General features: G+C 63.6%; 4 protein-coding genes across 4 annotated transcripts; all 4 read right to left on the bottom strand.

Moving 5' to 3' along the window:
- Nucleotides 1-21: 21 nt before the first annotated feature.
- Nucleotides 22-2,745, bottom strand: LDBPK_120160 (hypothetical protein, conserved; the record flags this gene model as incomplete). The annotated part of the gene is made up of 1 exon (XM_003859082.1): nt 22-2,745. One exon carries the CDS (start codon nt 2,743-2,745, stop codon nt 22-24), a length of 2,724 nt encoding a protein of 907 aa, XP_003859130.1.
- Nucleotides 2,746-3,415: 670 nt separating this feature from the next.
- LDBPK_120155 (uncharacterized protein) lies at nt 3,416-4,618 on the bottom strand (the record flags this gene model as incomplete). The annotated part of the gene is made up of 1 exon (XM_003859081.1): nt 3,416-4,618. The coding sequence occupies one exon, from the start codon at nt 4,616-4,618 to the stop codon at nt 3,416-3,418; it is 1,203 nt and encodes a 400-aa protein (XP_003859129.1).
- A 1,791-nt stretch (nt 4,619-6,409) lies between these two features.
- LDBPK_120145 (uncharacterized protein) lies at nt 6,410-8,860 on the bottom strand (the record flags this gene model as incomplete). Its single annotated transcript, XM_003859080.1, has 1 exon — nt 6,410-8,860. One exon carries the CDS (start codon nt 8,858-8,860, stop codon nt 6,410-6,412), a length of 2,451 nt encoding a protein of 816 aa, XP_003859128.1.
- Nucleotides 8,861-9,978: 1,118 nt separating this feature from the next.
- On the bottom strand, nt 9,979-14,043 carry LDBPK_120150 (hypothetical protein, unknown function; the record flags this gene model as incomplete). The annotated part of the gene is made up of 1 exon (XM_003859079.1): nt 9,979-14,043. The coding sequence occupies one exon, from the start codon at nt 14,041-14,043 to the stop codon at nt 9,979-9,981; it is 4,065 nt and encodes a 1,354-aa protein (XP_003859127.1).
- Nucleotides 14,044-14,301: the final 258 nt, after the last annotated feature.

Here is a 14,301-nt window from a genome sequence, read left to right as displayed (position 1 = left end):
GCTCCGCCTTTTCGTTGCTCATCACACCGTGTCAAGCAGCGTTCGCGCTGACTTTGTTTTGAGATTTGTACTCGCCAGCCCCGCGACCTGCAGCTCCTTGAGCACGAGGAGCAGCTGCTCGTCAGACAACTGGCAGATCATCTGCAGCTGCACAAGCGGCACTTGCTTCGCCGCTTCGGTCGGCGCACGCAGGGCGTGTGCAGTGAGGAGGTACAGCACTCGAACAGCGTGTGGCACCAGAGGATGATAGAAGTTCTCTACACTGAGTTGAGTGGGTGCAGAGGCGCCGGCGTCGTCATTGGTCCCCCGCAGCGCTGCAGAGGAGGGGTGTGCTCTTGGGTGGCCATCACGCGTGCCCACGGCTGCGACGACACGCTGCCAGCACGCGGGGAGCTCCTCCTGCCACACCCGCGCCGCTACCCCCTGCAGCTCCCGCAGCGACTCACCGAGCGGTAGCAGCGCAAGCAACGTGCTGTGCTGCAGTTGCGGTGCAAGGGACATGCGGCGGATGGGTAGCGCGATCGAGTTCATCGGGTACGGCTGCACCTCACGTCGGCTGTCATGCCCTTTGCGTGAGGCGGCCGCCAGCTGCGCAACTCGCTCGTAAAAGAGATTCAGCGGCGCAAACGGAAGGAGATGGCGCACCGCATGATGAACCTTCTCGTTCGCCGTGGCTCCACCACGCGGCAAACATGCGGCAGCCTCGTCAGCGGCGCAGCTCTCCGCTGCGGCACTAGCACACCGGTCCGAGAGCCCGAGGAGGACGCGCACCACGCCGGGGATACGACGCAGTCGACCCTCGCGTTGATGCACAAGCGCCTCGTAGAAAAGAAGGAACAGGGTTGCTTGCTCGATGACGAAGTCGTTGACCGACAGCGGCTGTGCGGCATCGCGCTCCTCAGCGAGAGCGAAGGCGGCGCACAGCAAGGCATCCAGGAGGTCCACGGTGTCCTGCAGCATCGTGGAGGCCGGAAAAGGCGGTCCGCCCTTCATCCACGACGGCGAAGGCGGCGCTTGACATGCGGCGGTAACCCCGGCAGAGGATGAGGACAGCACGAAGGGGCAGAGGGCTGTGTGGAAGGCAAGCAACACGTCCATCAAGGAGTGACGTGCGGTCCAGGTGGACTGCCAGTGCTGCAACACAGCTGGCCGAACAAGCACCGGAAAGCGGCGCAGTGCCTCCATCAAGAAGACGCACAGCGGTGCGTTGCTGGGGCGCAGGAAAAAGCAGGACGCGTGGCGGCGCAGCCCCTCTTCCTGTTGCTGAGCAGAGACGCGCCCCGTAGGTTGAGGGCCGCCTGCAATAGATGACGGCGTCTGCTCCGAAGCACTACCACCACCAAGAACGCCCACAGAAGGGGATGCGCTCGCTACAGAGTACCTGAACGCCTCACCTCCCTTGTTTTGCGGCTCGCTTCGCGTTGCCGCTGGCAGGTCCAGAACACCCCACTGTGCCGCCAGGCGGCAGCCCCGCTCGAGCGGCGTCTCGGTCTGCTCGTGCTGCCGCTGTCGCAAGACGCTACCCAGCCCACCAGGTGCGACACTCGCACCGCTGCTGCAGCCGATCAGCGTTGCTCTCCACCCGTCACCTTTCCGTGCTCCTCGGCCAGCGTCCGCCGCGCCAGCTTCACTATGGCGCGCGGGAACGCCACTCGATGCGCCATCCGACTGCAAGAAAAGCTCAACCCAGTACCGGTGTCCCACTTCCTCCCGGAGCTGCTGCCTCAGCATGGAGCCGCCGTAGCTGTCGTCTTCTGGCAGCAGCAGCACCGCAGGCCGCGCCACGCAGCACGTGGAAGCCAGCCGCACCTCGTATAATGTCGTGAGAGCTGCGAGGTCATGCAGCAGCAGGTATAGAGGGTCTTCGCCGCGGCGGTGCCGGCGGCTTGTGCCCGACAATGACGCCTGCGCCGCGCCAGTGGCACCACCACGGGTGGAGAACGCCACACGGTTGTCTGTACAGCACCGCACTATCAAAAGCAGACGCCGAAGATACGTTTTGTGCTTGCGCCGCGCACCTCCATCTCCGCCCTCTCTCACCTCATCGGCGTCCAGCAGAGCCCTCTCCTCGACCCCCTCGAACCAGCGACGCGCAGCAGCCATGCACGCCTGCCGCGCTGCCTCTGCCGTAGTGCCATAGCGACTGTCCAGCGACACGTCGATGACCGCAGACGAGACTGCATTAGACCGAGCCCGTTTACGAAAGGCGGCTGTATCGCCAGTGCCGCTGGGCGAGAAGGAAGAATGCCATTGGGTGCGCCAGAGGTCCGCGTGACGGTGACCATCGCGAGAGAGGGCGGCGCCCCCAGAGCTACTCGCAGCTTCCATCGTCCCTGGTGCCGCCAGATGCACGTTCGACTGCTGCTGCTGCTCGGTCGGCACGAGACTCACGGTGAGCACCTGCTCGAATCCGTTACTCTCGAAGAAATTGAGCAGCACCGCTCGGCTTCCGGAGGTGGCGGCGGAGACTAGTGTGGTGCCTGCAATACCGAGCGGGATGAAGTGACCCCAGCGTGTTGCACCAAGAGGGTAACAAACCGTAGTCGGCCTTGCGGCCCCGGGCGACAAGTCGGTTGCTGCTGTGGAGGATGTCTGTGCTGTCTGCTGAGCCGACGCGGAAGCCGCCGTTGCGACCACCCACGCATCCCCGCGCAAGAATGAGGCGACGTCGTCCATCTCGGTCGGCATGAACGTCGCCGAAACTCGGTGCAGCACCCCGTTGAGGTACCCGAGCACGTCGGACATTCTTTGTTACAGTGACCACTAATCTGCAGCAAGACAACAGGAGAGACAACAGAGAATGGGTAGGCTTCCATGTCCGATGATGGCGGTCCCTGTGCGTGTGTGTGGGCGCGCGGCGTCTCTATGTCTACCAACGGCACTGTTCGCTCTCTGTCTAAACCACTCAACGCGCAGCGCCGGTGCATCGAGCACACGCGAAGCACACGTTACCTGCCGGCGGAGGTACGGCGTGTGAGCCGAATGGGGAAGGAAAAGGGTGCGGAGAAGAGTGACTGACACGAGAGGGGCAAGGTGCCATGTACATCAACGGCAGCGGCTCAGCCGACGCCGGGCAACAGAGAGAGAGGGGGGGTGCGGAGGGAGTAGTGCCGCACGCGCGTGCAGAGACGTCCAACCCGTCGTCTTCGTCGTTGCTGTGTCTTTTCATGCACCGAGGAGCGGTTGCACACTGTGCGTCGCGCCGCGTGCCTCATCTCTTCACACGGCATTTTCCTGCCTCTCCACCCCCCTTCGTCCAGCGCTTTATAATGTACATCGAGCCTCCCACAAGTATTGAGTGCGGGTCGAAAGGGAAGGCGCACACACAGCGGAGAGTCTACAACCCGTGCCGCACTGCGTCTCTTCGCTCCCTCGATCTCTCTATTCGCTTCCACGCGGCATTGAGCGGATATGCTCACACCGTGTCACCGCCCTGGCAGCAGTGGCTGCAGCAGTAGTGGGTGTCGGCAGTGGTACCTGAGCAGGCGCAGTAGCTGTGCACCAGTGCGCCGCATGTGCCACAGGGGTGCAGTTCATCTTCTTCCTGCAGTTCCACCGCGTTGATACACCTGCTGTGCGGGCCTGCGAAGACGCCGCTCAGCTCGCACACGGCACACGTGCGTGTTGCCGTCTCCCTTCCAACTTGCAGACATGACTCATCGACCGTGGCGGAGCTCGTCGTCACCGACGGCTCCGACTCCAGGTGCTCCAGAATGCCGCGACCTCGCCTCGGCGCAACACCGCCGAGGACAGGCTGCAGCACAAGACTGATGTCATCTTCCTCCGGCGGCAACGAAGACGCGTTGCCCAGTAACACATCTGTCGACGGAGCGCCGCCATGCGCCGCGAAGCCGCAGGGGCGTCCTGCCATGGTGGCCTGCTGCGCCCTGAGAAGTGCAGCCCTGTCCGCAGCCTCTCGCTCTCTGGTGTACGAGGCGTTCACAGCGGCCTCGCGATTATTCGCCGGCCCTTCCTGGCCAACCACGTCCATGTACAGAGCCTCCAGCCCTTCGCCATGCGCACCCTCATCCACTTCTGCGACGCTCTCATCTGTGTGCAGGGGAGGCGGGGGCTGCGGTCTCACATCGCTCGCCACGGCGCTGGTGGGTAGGGGTGCCGCTGCTGTTACCTGCGCACTGGAGGTGGACGGCCCCTGTGACGCACACCACCACGCGAAGAGCGCCGGGCTGAGATAGGCCTTTAGCCTCTCTGCCGCTGGCATTGCCGAGTCCGCGAGGAGCCGAGCGGCCAGAGTGCGGTCGGCCCCGGCAGAGCGCATGCCTTCGATGGTCGGCGACAACGAGCGCAGAGCCGGATGTCGCTGTCGCAGCATGCGACACGTTCTTTGCGAAGCCCGCCGAGCCGCATCGCTGGTGGCGCAACACTCATCTAAAAGGCGTCGCCGCGTGTAGTTCTCCACTCGCAGTGCAGACTCGTACTCCACAACAGCCTCGTACAGTCTTGTGAAGCGACTTTCCTCATCTGGAACACCATGCTCGACGGGGCAAGACGACGAGGTCGTCGCTGACGGCAAGGTGGTGGAGGCGGACGGGTTCACGCTATCCTCGCAATGTGGCTCGTCGGGGGTGCGGGCAACCTTCATCACGTGGAGGCACATGAGCAGGCGATGCGCGTATTGCTGCTCTCGTCGTCTGCGCACCCACGCCTGTATGATGCGTGCTGCCGCCACACGAGAGGGCGCGAAGGCGCCGAGATGACTGCTACTGGGCTCGTCGAAGGCCGACGGTGCAAAGGCTCGCGACGACGCTGGCATTATAAAGTGCAATAGCGAGTATATCCTAACGCTCTTGGGCGACACTGGCCCTGGGAGCGCAGATGCGCCGGATGGAGACGGGCGGAGGTGATGGCCGCCAGAGGAGACCAGATGGGGAGATGGATAGCATCAGTGGTTCAGGATGTCACGGCGCACAAGGTGAGAAAGGAGAGGGCTGAGTCGCCGGTGGGGCGGGAGTGCGGACTGGCGTGCGGTTACTGCATGCGCCTTGAGCGCTTCTGACTCACCGGCGCACACACCAGTCCACACGTGCCATGACATAGCTGTGAGGAAGCAGTGCACGTGATGAGAATTCGCGTGTGCAGAAACATGGCACAGGAGCGGCACCTGTTTGACCGCCAGCACTGTTAAGTTGGTGTGTGCCCTTCGTAGGAGCCCACGGCGCGCTCGCACAGGCCGAATCGAGTTTCTCTTTCCTCGCGCACGACCAAGATACTCGCCTGCATCCCTCCGCACTCACGCGAGGAGGCGACCCTGCGCAGTTCGCGCGGGAAGCGTGCGCGCCGTACCACGGAACCGTCACGATGCCTCGGCGGCTCTCACACGGGTTTGCTGGCATCGACAACCTTCGGAGATCCGCGCGCACACACCTTCCTCATGCACAGCGTTCGCGTATGCGTCCGCATATCACTCCCTCTCGGGCTGTGGGCAGAGAGCCATCCAATCAGAAGCGGCCGCGATGCTCTACGGCATACTCATGGGTATACGGACAAGAGGCTGCGGCCCCCTTGCTTGGAGCGATCGTGCTGCGTGTGAGGCTGAGGCTGAACCTGCTACGGAGACGACTGGGCCAACGCAGACACACATGAGCTAGTGTCGCTGTTCTGACGGACTCGCTCTCCCTCCGCATGGCGCACAGCACGGGACCTACAGCGGTGGAGGTCGGCACGGGGCCGACGCATTGGGGCACATGCAGCTGGCGACACGGGCGCATCGCGTGTGCCTCTCACTTCAGCTTGTCGGTGGCCCTTGCGGATGGGAGCACCAGGACACAGTTGACAGACTTGCCGAGTCGGCGGCAACGGCCAGAGGCCTCGATGCCGACTGCATGGATTACAGATGTGGTCATACCACTCTCAGACGCCACACTGGCATCTCCCTACCACCCGCGCGACAGACGCCAACGCTTCCGCCCTCGACGGATCAGGAGTGAGCCGCAGGGCTACAGACGTCGGTCGTGGGCGGTGGGTGTGCATGCGCACAGTTATGGGCTTGCTCCGTGGTAGAGTGCACACGCTGCGTGAGCCACAGCAATATCCGCTCGTCCTTCCCCCTCTCTGTGTTTCTCTGTCCTGCGATGCTGCTGTGGCTTGGCACGCACGCACGCACGCACGCACGCACGCACGCACGCACGCACGCGCGCGCGCGTTGCCGACTGATGACTGCGTGCGCCCTCTGCGTCGCTCCCACTCCGCCTTCAACACTCACACTCTGTCTGTGGGAGCTTATGGACGTGGGCTGCGCGCTGTGACGGCAGCCACGCGTTGAGGGTGAGGGAGGGGGGCATAGCACCAGACTCCGCGCATGACTTACGCCTAATGTGCCGCGGAGGAACATACACGCACACACACACGTTCACACGTATGCGCGCAGCGCCACGGGAGAAGAGGGGAGTCACGGTTTGGAGTTCAGCACAAGTGGCCGCCACACCGCGCAGCGTCTCGTTACACCGAATGGGTAGTACAAGACACGGCACCAGAGCGGCGTCCGGTCGACATCCAGGACAGCATACGCATCGTTTCCCACGCGTTGCGTCTTCCTGCCGGCTTTCAGCACCGCTTGCAAGGCGCTGATGTTCAGCAGCGAGCGAGTGAACACGGTATCGAGTTGGAGATGCTTGAGTTCGGTGGCGTGATGCGCCGCGCTTACATGACTGGGAGGCGAAAGGCTATCAAAGATGGCGTCGCACTGCTCTGAAGGGTAGCGCACGTACTGCTCCGGAATCTCCTGGTTCAGGTCGTTAACACCGGGGGCGCCACAGGAGCACGAGCCGCGGGCGGTCGTGGACGATGACGTTGACGGTGACTTGCTCGTCGCAGCCGCAGCCTCGCTCGATGGCGCTCGCAAGAACCCGCTCTCCTGCCCAGCCGGCGGAGTCACAAAGGACAGGGGCAGCATGCCATGGAAGTGGTGGGTTTCCAGAAACTGGTAGCGAATCCAGCGATGATCAACGAAGAAGGAAGAGGGGAAGCGATACCACTCGCGCCCGAGGCACACGGTGTAGTAGGCGCGCAGCTCCTGCGTCTGCTGAGCCGTCGTGCCCGGTGGCAGCGATGACGGTGACGCTTGGCCACGCACTGCGGCGTCCCGCCGTACTGCCTGACGCTTCGCCTCCCACGCCCGCTGCGCCTCCGCCTGCAGCACAGGGTACCAGTCGAAAAACATGCGCTCCGGCCCGCTGTAGAAGACGTAGACCGCCATCGCCCGCGAGTACGAGAGGAGGAAGAAGGCCAAGAAGAAGGCCAGCCCAGCAAGGTGGCGCCACCCCAGGAAGGCGGGCGAGGGGCACCCTTGTGGTGGCAGAGAAGGACGGCGCGGCGGCTGACAAGTGAGGGCGGTGTCCTGGGCGTCCGCCGCGGTTACCGCCACCACGTCGGGAGTGATCTTCTCGCGTTTTGGCGTTGCCGCTGCCGAGTTCGGTTGACCTTCGGCTGCGTCAGGAAAGAACATGAGGCACAAAGTCCTTGTCGCCGCCAGCACCATGAACGGGTAGGCGGGCGACATGAAGCGCTCCTCCTTGTGCGCGATGCTCATCCAGAAGAGAAACCACACGAAGAACGGCATCACGTAGAGCAGCTCCCGCTGGCGAGAGACGCGCGACACAGCAGCCCCTGTTTTTGCTGCAAGCACCTGCTCACCAGGGTGCCGATTGGCGAGTAGCGAGGAGTGAAGCTCCGCTGCGTTGCCGTGCGTGCCTGAAGTCCGCAGCCGCGAGCGGACGAGCGAGTTCGTGGGGGATACGGCGCTGTCGTTCGGCTCTTGTGCAGCGCCGTCGCCAGGTGGCCTTCCCGAGCTCACCGCGTCGGAGCGCGCCGACGTGGCGGCTAGCTCTCGCCGCGGTGCGTACAGGAGGACCAGAGGCGCTAGCATGACCGCCACGAACATGAGGTGGAAGTTCAACAACAGGTTCTTCCAAAAGAAAAAGCAGGGCTCGACACCGAACAGCTCCGCGCCGCGTCCTGAGTTGCCGAAGAGATTGTAAGTGACGACGTTCCAGCTGCTCAGCGTCCAGCGACAGTAGTACCGCGCATCCGCCAGAAAAGTAGCCGCGCACACTACGAGAAGAGAGCCGAGCGTGCAAGCGAGGGCTTGTGCAGGGAAATGCAGCAGTAGATCGAGACCGACAAGAGCGGAGATGAGGACGGCAAACGGCCACCCTGTCACTATTCCAAGCGCACTAAAGAATAGAGCAGCGCCGATGAACCAGCAGAGGTGCCGCGGTGGCGCCGACGACGATGATGACGGCATCGGCGTCGACAGCCGGACAACGTGCGCCGCGGCCGCCGACCTGGCATTCCTAGTAGATCCGCCTTTAAAGCGCGACGGCGAGGCGGGCGAGTACGTCGTCCACGGCTGCGTGCGCAGCCAGCACCCGAGCACCACGAAGTTGCATATCATCGCGAAGCTCGTTGGCAAGACGCTCACCGCCGCGTGGTGGATGGGGTAGTTGGAGAGCAACAGCAGCAGCGCCACCCCCGCCGCCTTGCCAGAGAACGCGAGCCACACGCTGCACACAAAGAAGAGCTCTGCCAGGGCGGCGGCACAGCCGTTCAGAATACGAAGGTAGAAGTACACGCGGACGCTGGAAAGGCTGGCGGCGCCGCGGATGAGCACTGCTGGCCACGCGTAAATCCACAGAAAAAGCCACGAGCGCAGCGCGAAACGCGAGCACATCTCCCACGTCTGCTTGCCAGAGCCGTAGAGGAGGTAGTGGATGGGCTCAACGAAGTTGAACGTCTCGTCGCAGTCTGAGATGGGCAGGAAGCAGGATGCGAAATAGTGCGTCAGAGACAGCAGCAGGAGCGCCGCCGCCATCTGTAGATAGTGCGTGATCCGCTGGTGCATGGCGCAGGTAGGCGCGGACGCCGGACACCGCGGGAAGGACAAAAGTAGGGGGTCGTGGTGGTGGTGCAACAAGCCTCCACACACGCGCAGCGCAATGAGAATGCGAAAAGGCGAAAGCAAACCAATAACGAGGAGGAAGGCAAGACGGGGGATATATAGGAGAAGGCCACCCAAGATTAGCGGTACACGGTAGAGGCGGGGGGGGGGAAGAGTGCAGCCAGGGTGACGGAGGTCGTGAATCGATGGGGAGTGGGAGGGGGAGAGAAGACATGCAAAATACGATGCGCCCGCTCGTGCGAGACGTGTGTGGGTAGGTGACAGAGTGCAAAGGCTTGAGTGTTCCTGCACGGAGGTGCAGACGATAAGTGCTCTCACCCCTTCGCCCTCCCTGACCTAGCCTTGTGACCGTCCCCTCGAATGAGCGGCCTCGCACTCGAGCCGTCGCCGATGACGCAGGAAGAGCACGAAAGGCAGGGGAAGTGTGCACTTGAGGACTTTGGAAGATGGACGGCGGGCACTGCACCTGACACGTCTTCTTCACTATGCTAAACTGACTCACTCACAAAACATGTACGTTTCACTGTGCAGTTGGGTGGAGGCATAAACATTAGAGCAGCCGCCACGCCGTCCGTTGCGAGAGAGGTACGCATGCACAGAGGCTGAAGAGAGAAAAGAGTGACGGAAAAATGCAAGGGACGTGCACTGACGGCGACCCCGCATGGAGCGGGTGCCCAGGCAGTCCGGCGTGCATGCCCACATACGCGAGCACGAGACGCTTCGCCGCCGCGAAGGTAGCCGGGACACCGTGCACCAGAAGACACAAGGCAGTCGTGCTTTGAGGGGCACGGACGAACACGGCGATAAACCACGTCGCTTTAGTGCACCACCTGCGGGAGGGTGGGCGCCCTGAAATTGATGTGCACGTCTGCCCTTCCATGAACTCCCAGACAACGAAGGTGCCGGTGGCATGCACACGGGTTGGCCGCGGCAAACGACGCCAACGACCCGACTTCACACAAGCACCGATGCTCGCGCTGACTTTGATTGCGAATGGCAGGCTCAGGCACCCATGTGCTCGTGCTTAATGATAACGGCTACCTTACACTGGCACAGATTCGTCAGTTCTCACAGAGCCACCAGGCATCCTCCGCGGGCAATTCGGGGGTCTGCGCTGCTGTCGCCGTCGCCGACACCGCGCTGCCAGCCGTGTTGTCATCGCGCACCTCGTTGAATCTCGCGGCTGCGTCAGCACCGTCTTGTCCTTCAATGCCGCCGTGCTCATCTGCCTCGCCGCCCACAGCATCCACTGCCGCAGCTGGCGCGCTCCCGCCATCAGCACCAACCGCCACTGCGGGTGTGCTGCACCCTTCAATCTCGCGGCTCCGCATGGTCGTATCTGTGGCGGTTGCGGTCTTGCTCTCACAGGGCTCTGCGGAACAGGATGCCGCAGTGTTCGAGGCGGACCTAAGCAGTTGCGATAGCGGTTTTGCTAAGGCAAGACTGCGACACTGCGGCTGAGACGCTTCCTCCTCAGAAGCGGCGGCGCTTTCGACTGCCTCCTCTGAGACGCCGTTCTGCCCGAACAGCCCGCACCGCAGGCGAGTATCGTGTGCCCCCGGAGAGCCCAGTGCCGCAACGGCCGCCTGCCGGCTCTGGAGTACCTCTTCAGCGCTGTACAGCGGCATGCTGCACGACGTCACCTGCTCCGCAGCGACAATGTTGGCTTCCCTCTCCACATGACTCCACAGCTGCTGGCTGTGTTGGCGCCACTGGAGAGCGCGGCGAATGACGCCCTCACACGGGACGTGGGAGGCGGTGATGGCGCAAGTGCCGTTTCCCGCGCCGCTAGCGGCAGGGCCTCCAGTACCCGGCGTTGGCCAGCGCAGCACCGGTGATGTCGGAGATGCACACATTGGCGATGCCCCAGCACAGCCCGAATAGTCGACGGCGCAGAGCAGCACGCATGCGAGAGACACGGGTGTGCCACGCAAGTGTTGCACGCGACTGCCCACCCCGGCCAACAGTGGCGGAACGGCAGGTACATGCGGCCGCTTCAGCGATGTCTTTTCCAGCGCGGATGGGCGGAGGAGAAGATCGTAGAGGAGTTCCCACGCAGGCGGCACTACGCAGTACGACGCGGGTCTGTACTCGTGCAACCAGTGCTCCTCCCGTGCGCGCGGGACGGGGGAGTTCGCAGCGAAGGGATAAAGGGGCACCACTGCCGCACAATGCCGGGCCGCGTGCGTGCCGCTACCATTCGCTTCCGACGTCACGGACGGAGCGTCAGATGACAGCGGGTGCGACGCATGCTTATCTGCAGCCTGCATCCCAAGCTCACAGATGTAGTCGCTCTTGTGTGGGAGCCGGCGGCAAGACACGGCGGCTTCCCAGCGCTGCCGCCAGGTGAGATATGCCCACAAGGCCGACACGGAGCTGTGAGGGGTGGCTGCAGTGTCTGTGCAAGCAATTACGTGAACGGTTTGCAACGGCACAGCGAAATTCAACTGCCGCGCAGTGCCGCCACCTCGACCGCTTCCTGGGCTACCTGGCCGTAGCGGAGGCAGTTCACCGCCGCTCGCGCGATCGGCCGCCGGCGCTTCGGCGCGGAGGAGTGGCTCGCTGCTGTTCTCGTATTTGCACGCTTGCTGCAATATCAGTTCAGCCGAATTAAGCGCCCGAGAGGAGGCCGTGGATGCTGCGTATGGCGGGCTCACCCCACCGGCGGCACTCTTTGCCGTGCACAGGCAGTTGTGCACAATGTGAAGGGCCAACACCTCGTAGAGGAGCAGCTCGCTCTCGTCTGCCGCCACGGCAGCGGATATGCCGGTGAGCAGCAGAAGAGGCGGGCGACGCACTTGGGCCTCTTCGCTGTAGGACAGGGAGCACGACGGCAGACACTGCGTAAGGGCCGCCATCGTACGGGCCGTGGCCGCCGGACGGCGTCGATAGCGCGGCAGCGCAGTCGCGCCACCGCCGCCGCTGTTTCCGCCGAGGGTGTCGGAGAGGGACACCAGCAGCTCGTGCATGGAGAACGTTGACGCAGCTCCCGGTGCGCCACTCGCGTCGCTGTCAGGCGATCTCCGCAGCACCTCCTCAAGCCGTCGACGCACCACCGCCGCCCACAGACTGAGATCTATACTGTAGACATTCTCCGCTACGCATTGGACGGCGTCTTGCTGCTGCGACTTCTGAGCCGATACGGTAGCGATGGCGGGCGCCGTGGGCGGCAGAGAGGCGGTCGCCTTCCGTGTGGACGGGCTGGACGCTGTGGCCGAGGCGCTCTCATGACGCGTTTTGGTCGGCGGCTGAGGTGAGACCGCCGCATCTGCCTTCAGCTGGAGCAGAGTGCCGCGACTTCCGTTCGACTCCGCGTCATCGGCCACCTTTGCCGCAGAGGCCGATGAGCGGCGCTGTCCGGAGCCATTGACGGCAGAAACGCCATCACCCTCCTCCGCAGCCGCTCTGCCATTTTCTTTGGCTCCGCCTGGCACACGAGACTGGATATCACGACTGCACTCGGCGCCGTGCACAGCGCCACTCCCTGCCTCCTCCGATGAGGCATCTTCCCCGGCCTTCAATGCACTCGAGATTGACGAAGAAAGGGCGGCAGTCTTTGCACCTGCCGAGGGATCGGTGGCGCCGTGAGAACGGTGAGCCGAAGCGCGGCGGTAGCCTTTTACTCGTGCAAATGACGGTGATGTGGTGGATGTGCGGCGACGATGGAGCGGCGACTCAGCCACCTCTTCGGCGCGCGCTGTCACGGCCTCGACCATGGCAGCAGGGAGCTTGTTCATGCTCAAATCTAAACGCGTCAGCTGCGGCAGACATGCCCGCACCGGAAAGCCGTCCGGCACACTCTCGATTACGTTCTTGCTCAGCCGCAGATCTGTCAGCTGCGTGAAGGTGTAGATCGCACTCGGCACTTCGCAAAATTTGTTGCCGGACGCGTACAGAACCCGCAGACCCATCGCCTTGTACACGCCACACTTGGCGTTGGGGCACCCATGGGCGGCGCTGTGCGCCTGCGTGGGGTGCGTGACGATGCGAATCTGGTGCCTTTTCAAGGCGTGCACATCCTCTGCGGAGAGCAGCTCCGTCAGCGCATTCGAGCTCACATCGAGCACGTCGAGCTGCGCTACGTACCGCGACGCCCAGAGCGGCGCCAGCGAAGTCAGTCTGTTGAACGCGAGGCGCAGCGAGCGCAGGCACCTCAGGGCATCGATCCCGGCAATCGATGTAAGCGCGTTGTGCGTGAGGTCAAGCGAGGACACATGCGCGTAGCATTGCAGAGGGGAGCTGCGAGGCACGATTAGTGAGGCTTGCGAAGTCGACATGGCGCGAACAGACTGCGTAGAGAGGCTGCTGATGGCGTTCTGCCGAAAACTGACGGCGTGCAGACGCCCTGCCGCGACATCGCCGCTTCCGTGAACGGACGACGACGTAGTCGACTCGTGCCTCGCATCCAGCGACGGTGACTTAGGTGCTGCGGACAGGTGCAGGCAGGGAAGTGCCACCAGCCCTCGCATGCGCAGCTCCAGCCGTCCACCACCGGCAGCAGATACCCTTTGCGGTGTTTGCGGGAGGGGCATTTCCGGCAGCGCGACACACAACACCTCAGCGTGTCTCACTGGCGCCGCTGCCGCCGCTGGAGACTCTGCGAAAACACCGGCGCTGGGGAGTCTTAAGGCAGGGTGGGTGGTGCTCATGCGACTTTTGACTGCTTCACTGAGGACAGCACAACCGACCGCAGACGGGCCCGTGGATGGCTCATCCGTTGAGCACGCCACTGCCTCCTCCACGGCGGCAGCGTTGCCCAACGGCTGTGCTGCTGCGCTGAGGGACGGGGGTGGCTGCCTCATTGCTGCAGCAGCGGTCTTCCGGCCCGGAACCACGGAGCTGGAAGGACGCGCATGCGTCGCGTTCGACGTCCGTGCGTGGGGAGCCGCCGGCGAACTGTTGCGCCGGTCGAGCGCCTCTGTGCAGGGGTCCTCATAGAGCCTCGCCGACAGCGGTGGTGCGGTGCCCTTCTGCACACCTGTGAGAGCACCGCCAACGCTGCCGTGGTGAGTGAGGCGGCCACGCTTGTTGACCGACGACCGCGGTGCTGATGGCACGGCGGCCGAGACAGCCACGCCCTCCTCCTGCGCCTTGGGCACAGCGCCCCCGGCCACTTTGCTTCTCATTGAGGCACCCCGACGCCTCACCCTGAGCCCCTGGCACAAAAAGAGGCCGTGCGAAACGCCTCAGCCACCTCTGCGCAGCGGGCGGCGACCCGCTGAGTGCGTCTGTAGGCCGCCTCTCACGCTTCGTGCTCGACAAAGTCACGACGAGAGCTCTCCTCTGGGCCCGGACCTCAGCGTGCGCTCACAAGCTTCTTTCAGAGACCCGCAGTAGACTACGTGAGTATACGGCCCGATTTCTTCCAGAGTTGAGGGTTCGCT

This window comes from Leishmania donovani, chromosome 12, assembly GCF_000227135.1.
Source record: "Leishmania donovani BPK282A1 complete genome, chromosome 12".
In the NCBI taxonomy this organism is placed as follows: domain Eukaryota; phylum Euglenozoa; class Kinetoplastea; order Trypanosomatida; family Trypanosomatidae; genus Leishmania; species Leishmania donovani.
This window is presented reverse-complemented; position numbering and strand designations above follow the sequence as displayed.